At 38.6% G+C, this 10,125-nt stretch overlaps 1 protein-coding gene across 1 annotated transcript; it reads left to right on the forward strand.

The window, feature by feature from the left end:
* Positions 1-4,974: 4,974 nt before the first annotated feature.
* On the forward strand, positions 4,975-9,871 carry LOC104071177 (protein lin-7 homolog C; the record flags this gene model as incomplete). The annotated part of the gene is made up of 4 exons (XM_009582780.1): positions 4,975-5,093; positions 6,230-6,301; positions 6,654-6,863; positions 9,422-9,871. Coding segments are annotated over 4 exons (557 nt in total), but the record flags the coding sequence as incomplete, so codon positions are not given.
* Positions 9,872-10,125: the final 254 nt, after the last annotated feature.

Genomic DNA, 10,125 nt, shown 5'->3' on the forward strand with positions numbered 1-10,125 from the left:
GGTGGGGCTTGCTGCTTCGGCTGTTGCTTATGCAGCCCCCGAAGATTTTTTCTCGCGTTTCAGTTTGTGGCTGAGTTGCTATAGATTCCCTCGCCCCAGACCTTCTGTAGATGTGTCTGCTGTGCCTTCTCTTGTGTCAACACTTCTGCTAGCTCTTAACTCAACCTGCTAACTCCTTCTTTCTGTTTCTCTCTTGGGAGAACTTAATCTTGAACAGAGCTGAATTCTTAGCTTTAAGTTCAATCTGTTGGGCGGTGTCTTAGCAGTAATAATTTACTTGTTGTTATAGAAGACAACTGGCACGTGCAGGAGTCCCTCTACACTTGTTCATGGTTCTGCTCAACTCTGTTGCCTTCTCACATTTATGTTTTCATCTCGATTTTCCAGTTTATAGTTTTAATGTGTGTTGTTAATACTGTGCGGTGTGTAACTAGAATTAGTAGGGCAACAGATAAAATACAAAACCTAGTTGTGTATTTTTTCTGTAGTATGTTTGTGTCTTTTATCCAGGGCTTTTAAGAAACAATAATAAACTTCCTTCAGGGTGGTTCTTCAGAACTGTGCAAGCTCCACGGTAGCTCAGTGAACACATGCCTGTATAACAGTATATATGATGGGTTTATTAGTGTGTATTTAGAAAAATGGGGATGGGAAAATGGAATTTAAGTGGGAAAAGAATACTGAGAATGAGAAATCCTATTCTTGAAAAGGAAAGCAATTAAGTGGAATGTAGGTTATTGGGTGAACTGTCTGTTTTCCCACTGCCATTCCCATTGGGACCACCACTTTGCTCACAGTGCTAGATGCTTTTTTGTAGATGTATAACACGCTGTATATACCCACTTTATCGTGTTTGCTACTATCACGTGTTACCTACCACAGAATTCAGTTTTTCTATTTGCCTAACCCTCCTTTCCATTCCACAAGTGAAGCACGTGTAATGTGTGAGAGGAGGCCTGTAAATAGTGACTTATGTAAGAACTTTGCTTCCCACTCCGCAGCTCATCTACCCTCCCTACTCCAAAGCTTGTTAATTAGGGCAGCTGCTTTGGCAGTGGATTAGTTGCCCTTGGTAGGTCTGCTGAGTTAAACCTCAGGCAGCATCTTCCTCCACCTCATTACCCTGCCACTATGCTCTGTCCATGAAAACAAACAAATCTGCAGAGTTACTTAGGGATCAGTGGAACAAAGGAGCTATTTAGTCTTCTGGCATATTGGTCTTTTTAGGAAAAGAAGAAAAAGGAAGCACAGTATAAGGGACCTACAAAAGCAAGAGCTTATTTACAGAAATAAATAACCTCTGTTAATTGTATGGGGTTGACTGCAGATAACCTGATGATGAATCATTATCGGCTTGAAAGTGAACATCACTAATGTTGTTGGCATACAGCATAAGAAAAGAGAGAATAGTGTAGAAAATTAGCTGATATAAAATGGTTACCATATGCTTACCATCAGGGCAATTGAAAATTCTTCCCGTCTGTTCTCTCTTCTAAGCTGTATTGCAAACACCACCTCCCAAATTCACTGGAGTGCAGGGATGAAAAAACATTTAACCTTTCAAAGATATTCTTATGGTTTGGTGGTGATGTGTGATAGCTCCACATACACCTTAGGAATCCAGACTATTTGAACATAAGCAGCGGAGGTGGTTAATCAGGAGTATCTATGAGGACGCTGCCTTTTTCTTCTTTCTGTGTTTTGTTCACACATATGCTTGGAGTGGTGGCATCTTGCTGGCTTTTTTTCCCCACATTCTTTTAGTTTAAATGTATCTTTTTTCCAAACTTCAATCTAGTATCCCGTGATCACAAAAAATGATTTGTGAATAACAGGCAACTGATTCAAAAAGGACGAAAAGGTTAAAAGAAGATAAAATTTGTAATTATGTCTGGATTCCATTTTACAATGGGGCTTATGTTTTTTTAATCACCTACCTCTGGAGTTATTTCTATATCGTTCCTTGTTGAAATCCATCACGGAAACAATTATGTAGTGTTCATTTCAGTCTCTGGTTCTGAACAGTTGGCCCAACTACAGTGTTAATACTGCAAGGAAGACAGCTTTCAGCTGACCATACCCCGAGCAGTAGTTGAGGAGGAAACAAACTACATCACCAGAGCAGTCCACAATCTTTCCTTCTCCAGGCACAGTTGTAAGAAGGTGTGTTTTGCCACCTGTTCCCAGCCAAACTAGTTCCTTTCCAGAGCAGCGTTGCTGGGAGAGATTTGAATCTTAGCTTTTGACTAATAGTGCCTAATGCAGTTCAGTATGAGAAAGTTACGCTCATTTCACTTTCAGACTGATACAATGGGGTCCTGTCAACAGGGCAAACCAAAACAACTGTTGGGGAAAAAGTGTCCGCATTGCCTGTGTCTACCTGAGCAAGAGGTGCAGTGTGATAATAGGAGATCTGCAGGGTGCTGAGGACCCAACTTTCATGCTGTGTTTTTCTGCTTTGGGTTTTTAGTTTACAGCAGCAGCTTGGTCCTTTGATCTAAAAGCCCTCTTTTTATTAAAGTGCATCTTCTGCTTTAGTTTCATCTAAAAGGAATCCAGTTCAGTGTATCCCAGTCACTTTTTGACAAGCTGATTCTGTGCTCTTAATCTACGCTTTATGAAAGACACAGCTGCTTCCCAAACTAGCCAATTTTGCCTTATGAAATGCTATGTAGTTAAACATTTCGGCTCTTGGGAGGTCTAGGTAGGAAATATATCTAGTTTATTGATGAAACACGGAGGTCAAAAAAGAGGAGAAATTAGAAAATGGAGTTCTGGAGTCTTGATTTCTGCAGCTATTCTTTGGATCAGTAGGTTGCTGTCACCCTTTAAAATTTCTTGCGGTATCCTAATCAAACTGTTAGATAACAAGTTCATGCACCTTACAGCTTAACAAGGTTCATGGACCACAGGCTCAAGAACTGCTGCGTGGAACTGTACTCTTTGTGTGCATGAAATAGTCATTTGTCTGCAAACATCTGCAAGTATTTAAACGGTAGCTGTATTGTAATTTACATACTTACTAGACTTTTTTCATGAATATATGGAGTGTTGCAGGGTTGGAAGTGCTGCTATTGCTATTTGTTGATCATTCTGCTTCAAGCTGTTCAGTGCAAGACTTCATGAAATTAAGATAATTTGTACTGCTGTTGCTGAACACAAAGATTACTAAGAATATTTGTGATTTTTGCATTATGAAGAGACTGAAAGATTAAAAAACAATCACATCTAGAATCTCTTCAATTTCATCAAATATTTTGTATGTTAAATAAAATACAAAATGTGTGTTAGGAAATTAAAAGCTTTAGAAGCATTTTTTTTTCATTTTGTAATTGTTGTACAAATAGCAAATATGCATGCCTGTGTGAAATGAGTTCTCTGTAGACTTGGGATTAGTAATAGCTAAAGTTTAGGTTTTGATATTTCTTTGCTTTAGATGCCTGAAGCTTGTAAAGCTTGAAAATGCTTGCCAAAAAATGCCGAGTTCTCATGGCACGTAGAAACCTTAACTCTCATCTGAAATAATTTGTGTCTTGTGGCTGTAGTAGTAATACTTGGATGTTCTTCCATGAAAGGTTTGTTTCCAGACCGTGATACAGACACAGCTTAAACTGCTGGTGGATGGCCAGTCTGTGAGGTTAAGTCGTACCTTGTTCAATTGAGTGCACCACCTGATCTCAGTGTAGTAGTCGGTCAGAGCTATCTGACTGATAATTTACGAAAGTGGGCAGAACATAACTGTGGGTTGTCTCTGGCCAGTGCACTTCACCTTAATTTCAGAACATACACCCCAGTCGTTCTTCATCCTGTTACATACAGTCTCTCTTCTTACACTTGGCATTTAGGAGAAGTTTGTGGTTCTTGCATGTCTCCTGTGCTGACATGGTGCCTTCACATGAAAAATAATTGACTAAAGGTTAATTACTGAAAAAAGGAAGTAATGTGTTTTGGATATAGCAGTGTCCTGGACTTCATCCTTTTCTAAAATAATCTGTGCCTTATTTGTATAGTAGATTAATCACTGCTGCTTTGCCTTTGTGATAATGAAAGTAATCCTGTCTGCTTTTCTGAGAGGCTGTTCTACTTCTGTTCAAGGACTTGCGTGATTCAGAATCATCACTAATGTAACACTTTGGAAATCCCAAGTGCAGGATATTAATGTATTCTACTCTTGTAGAGCTCTCGCCAGGAGCGTGTCACATAGCGTTTGATGTCATGTTTGATGCCCATCTTGAGTTGTACTGGTCTGGAATCAAATCCTTCACAGGGAGTTCAGTTTCACAAAGCAGCATCTGCATTTATGAGAATACGGACAACGCGATTTCTTAGGAACAAATTTCTAGGAACTGGGACAAAGAGGTTTGGGGTTGAGGATTCTAGACTACAGAGATATTTTCTGTCAACTGAGAATATCAAAAGGAGTTTGGTTGTTTTTCTGAGCACTTTGGAAAAAAAATAGGCCAGATAGTTCTCAGCCCTGTTAAAAAAAACGAGTGTACTCTTGTTGAACTAATTTTTTGAATATAAAAGGAATGTTAGCATATTTGACAATACTCTAGCTGGTTTTAACAAAATGCTATTCATGCAGTAGATAAATTATGAAGTTATGCATAGGAAATGTTGATAGCGTATACATCAATGAAATATTTCAGCCTGATTTAAACTTCAAGGAAAAATCAGTTTGTCTTTGAAATATACGTATGGCAGTGATACCTCCAGATATGTTGCAGGGTTGGATTGCTGTGGTTGACTTAAAAATAGTGGGAAAATACGGTGTTTTATTGTGACATTTTGTAGATATATAGTTTTATGGGAGAAATAAAACTAATGCATAGTTTTAAGGTATATACAAGTGCACACACACACACAGGCTGCTCCACTAACTTAATTTAAAACAAAAAAAAAAAGGAAACAAAAAAACCCCCTTGAATTTCCTCAGGCATTCCTCATTAATAGTGCTTTATTTTTCTGTAGACATCTGCAGAGCAATTGAGTTGCTGGAAAAATTACAGAGAAGTGGAGAAGTGCCACCACAAAAGCTACAGGCGTTGCAAAGGGTCCTTCAAAGTGAATTCTGTAATGCTGTAAGGGAGGTAAGTTGACTTGGTCTAAGCAGTTACCTTGAGTTAAAATACAGTATGTTACGCTTTTTCCTTTTTGTGTTCAGTGCAATAATCTGATTTTGTTCTTTCTAAAAGCTGAATTTGACTTGCAGAGCTTAACAGAACAAGACTTATTTTCAGAAGTTCAAAAGAAGATAATTTGGGATAGTATAGGTGTATTAAATAATGGCTCAGGAGCAAATCACTTTTTAGAGGTTATTTTGAGAGTCTGCCTCACTGGCGGCTAGCAGGCTGTTATCCTCTTGGAATGTAAGAATGGACAAAGTAGGAATTGTCTCTGTTTCTTTTAAGACAAATCCACGTTACCTTGCGCGTCACTTCGAGGTAGAGCCTTGCACAATCTCATCTTCATTCCAGATACTCTTTTGGAGATTTTTAAGTGATTGAATATGCCCTGCTATTGCTGTTGGTGCTACCACTGATGATAACACCTGGAATGATTTAAAAGATCTGTTTGTAAACATGGGTGTCATCTTAATGTTTTCATCCTATCGAGGACAATGTGTTTATTGCTTAGCAAGTCCAAGTGATTGGCAGGCAGATGTGAGGATGTGGGTTAGCTCTCAGTGTAAGCGTCTTCTTAGCATTAGTATTCTTACTGCCTTTGTGGTTTTGATACCGTTTTTTCTTAAGATAGTCAGTTGCATCAGTTGAAGGAAAATACGGGGTTTTGGGGGGAGTGCTGGGTTGTTGGGAGAGTTTTGAAGAGCTGTGCTTAAGTGATTTTGCATGCATCCTTATTGAAGAGTTCTAGCTTGAATCAAACAAGAGAAGGTAGTCATCCGTGTCTCCAGTCAGGTGTGTAAGACTAGCCATAAGCACTTCTAAGTTAATGGTGGGGTCTGAATGCTGTGGAAGGAGGGAAGATTTAGGTTGAGACCTAGATATGCATGGATTAACTGAACGATAAAGATTCTGAGAGAGTTGTTTCTTCATAGTCTGTTAGATTGTCACTTGACACCTTGTAGTGAATCAGGGAGTAATTTCTTATTAGAGGTGTGTACTTTTTAATTTACACATTTTTAAGTTGTACCTGATATTTTGTTGTATTATCTAAGCAGGAAAATACCTGTTTTCCACATACTTAAACTGTTTTGTCTCTAAAGGTGTATGAACACGTATACGAAACTGTGGATATCAGCAGTAGCCCAGAAGTTAGAGCTAATGCAACAGCGAAGGTAAAAGCCAAACTGTAACTTGTGTAAAATACAGTAGTTTGTTACTTCAGAAGCAGAAGAAGGTTATTTAAAATTCAGAAGGGTATTATCTAGATGTCTGATAAAATGGATAAGCTTAATGGGTTATTAAAAGGTATAACAGACGACTTGTTATTTTTAAGTTTCTTCCATTTTAATTTTATTCTCGGAGTTCTAAATTTTTCATGCTAGTGTTGGTGTCTAGGGAATTAATCTCATTTGTCTTAATATTTAAGTACTTCAAGATAAAAATACTTTTTCAGCCTGCTCACTGTGTCTAGCTAAGGGGTCTATATTTAATTTCTTATAAATAGGAAAATCTTGTTTCTTACAGGCCACTGTAGCTGCATTTGCTGCCAGTGAAGGTCATTCCCATCCCAGAGTGGTTGAACTACCCAAAACCGAAGAAGGCCTTGGATTCAACATTATGGGAGGCAAAGAACAAAATTCTCCGATCTATATCTCCAGAATTATCCCTGGCGGTATAGCTGATAGACATGGAGGCCTGAAACGTGGAGACCAGCTGCTTTCTGTAAACGGAGTGGTAGGAATTGGTTTTCACTTTATGTAGCAGTAACTACTTGTTTCCACTTGGGGGCATACAGAGAATATACATGGCACAAGCTCGATGTCGTCTTTTAATCTTGCAAAATAGCTTCTTTTTGTCCTTGCAAGAACAACTTGCTTAGGTTTCTGTAGAGTTGTGTGCATTGAGAGTTCTAGGATTATGCTTTGGTTATCTGTCTCAACTGGGAACTGTGCTATTTATGTCAGTATTTCAGATTCTAAGGGATTGTATAAATCTAGTCGAAGTATTGCTTTGTGAAGTAGTATTAAACTGCCATTATGGCTTCCTCTACCATCCAAGTTTCATGACGCAGATTTTAATTAATATAGTTTTCTGCACCTTCTAAGGTAAGTAGTAAATTATCTATGTTGTGTTAGACTGATCAGATTCTCATTTTCCCAATAAAAATGCTACTGCATAATGAAAGCTGTAATAAGGTGGAACTACAAGATGGTGTTATCTTCAGTTATGTGGGTTTTTTTTTCCTTCCACTTAAGTATACTGAGCTTCAAAAACAGAGGCTTTCTAGCATATTTTAAGGGGTATATCTCTAAAGTGCTGTTGTAGGTATTTATTTTTAGTAAGTATGCTCTTCTGAAGAATTACAATACAAAAAGCAAAACAGGGTGACTGGAAAGAGGAGGCTATGGACAGGCTTTGACTTAAGGCAGCTGCTAGTCAAATGCATGTAAATATCTCTCAAACTCTTGCTTTTATTTACAGAGAAGCTGTATGCTAGCTTAAAACTAATGTTCTCATAATTACATCTGGAAACCCAATTTTATTTTTAAGACTGAGGGTCGGACGAAATCGTGTGCTCTTTAACACGAGTGGGTTTTTTTGATAGATGAAAGGAATAGAGACTTACTGGGTGTTGGTACTCTGGGAAGTCCCTGCTAGCACAGATCTCTGACATACTTGGCTCCTGGGCTCCAGGGAGTCCAACTGTCCTTTTCAGGAGATGTAAGAGAAATATGGCCATAGTGATGCAACTGTCCTTGGCCTAGCCTTCCTGTTATTTTGAAGCATTGAGGGACAGGTGTAGAACTGTCTTCAGGTGAGGCCTTCCTCACCCACAGACCCTCTTAAAGAAAACAAAACCACAACTCCACCCCAAACTGAACCTGATCATCAGACAGTTGGTACAGCTAACGATGACTGCATGTGTGTGCATGCACGTGTATAAATATATGTAGCCATTGTAAGAATACAGTGAGAGAGTGCATAAAATACTGTTGAGAATGCTAATGTGGTCTCAGAAGAAGAATCTTCTTCTGATGTTTACAGATGGAATCCTGTCATCTTAATACATATGACAGGCATTTTCTTGTAATTTCTAATTTAATACTCAAAAAAAATTGCCACTGCCAAAGCTGCAGTGAATGTGCCTTAAAACAAGGTTGGTTTTTTTTTTTCAGCTGGGAGATTTTGAGTGTACTCCAGAATTTTAGGTGTTTTGATACAATTAAACATAGAACTTTACAAAGCTTTTATCACCAGTTTTAAACAGAACAGCCTACACATCCACTTGAATAACAAAAATGAAAACATTCAAATGTATGTGTTGTCTAATTCTGATAGAAGAGAAATAACTTGGGTTTTTTTAACTGTTGTCTTTCTTTCTGTAAGTAACTTTATAGTAACGGGGAAACCCTCCAATCAACAGGTACATCACCTGCCTTCTAGCTTCTAATAGCACCAGTGGGAGGTAGGCTTGGGGTAGTCCCATCATTGTGTTTAATAAGTTTGGGAGAAATAAGTTTTGCTGATAAAATGTATGCTGTCCAGGAATGTATATTTGGATGCAGTTGTTGAGAATTGTTGCTTAAAATTTGTAATTAGATGAATCTAATATAACCCTAATAAATTCCAAGAGTTGTTCTAGGAAAGTATTTTTATTCTGTTCTTACTGAGTTGGGTTAGGCTGTTCTTAATCAGTTTAGAGGAAATTAACTTGAACACCTTGCATTTACTGAGAGACATGTGGCGCACTAAGATAAGCAACACACTGCATGTTAGCTGCTCTGTTGCAGGTGCCCAGTATGCACTGTTTTGCCTTGTCGTAACACAGGGTAACATCAAGAAGGCAGCTATCTTGCAGTTGTCTGTGGCAACTTATTAGGCAAATTGAGGATGACTACTAAATTTAAAACGCATGCTGAAAGAAGATAAACAATCTTGAATTTTAAATAAGTGTCCTCCTGAAGTTGTTGATTTTTAAGTGTAATTTCATAATTGCCTAATGTTACCCTTATTCCACTTACTGTATGTAAATACAGAATGTAATTGTTCAGCATACACCTAACCGAAAGTTTTGCACTACTCTTTTGTTAATACTAATTAGTATATTTATCATCACCTCTTACTGATTTGCTGAAGAATAAATCCTGAACTTGGGTGACGTTGTCCTTGTGCAGTCTTCAAACTAGAATACTTCAACATTTGATTATACAGAAGTTGTACAAAGAATGAAAAAAATCTGTTTTCAGCGTGTCTTTTTACTAATATTGTACTTAATGGTTTATGCTTTGCAGAGTGTCGAAGGTGAACACCATGAAAAAGCAGTGGAACTGCTGAAGGCAGCTCAAGGAAAGGTTAAATTAGTTGTGCGATACACGCCAAAGGTCCTGGAAGAAATGGAGTCAAGATTTGAAAAAATGAGATCGGCAAAACGCAGGCAGCAAAACTAACATTGTATGCAATAACTTAAGGAGAAAATATATGCCATTTACATTTTATAGTTTGCTTTGTGACTCAGTTGTTGCAACGCCTGGGCTACAAAAGACACTGTCCTTTTCATAGAATCTCAGAATGATTGAGGTTGGAGGGACTCCTGGAGATCATCTAGTCCAGCCCCCCTGCTCAGAGGAGGGTTAGCTAGAGCAGGTTGCTCAGGAATGTGACAAGCTGGGGTTTTGCGCATCTCCAAAGATGGAGACTCCAGAAGATCTCTGGGCAACCTGTTCTAGTGTTTTGATCTCCCTCGCACTACGAAGGTCCATTCCTATGTTTAGATGGAGTTTCCTATATTTCCATTTATGCCCATTGCCTCTTGTCCGGTCACTGGATGCAGCTGAGAAGAGTCTGGCTCTTTCTATGCCCTATCAGGCAGTTACACACATTGGTAAGGTCACCCCTGAGCCTTCTCTTCTCCAGGCTAGACAACCCCAGATCTCTTAGCCTCTCCTTGACTGTCAGATACTCCAGTCACATAATCATCTTTGTGGCCCTTCACTGG

This window comes from Fulmarus glacialis, unplaced genomic scaffold, assembly GCF_000690835.1.
Source record: "Fulmarus glacialis isolate BGI_N327 unplaced genomic scaffold, ASM69083v1 scaffold11578, whole genome shotgun sequence".
NCBI classification, from domain to species: Eukaryota; Metazoa; Chordata; class Aves; order Procellariiformes; family Procellariidae; genus Fulmarus; species Fulmarus glacialis.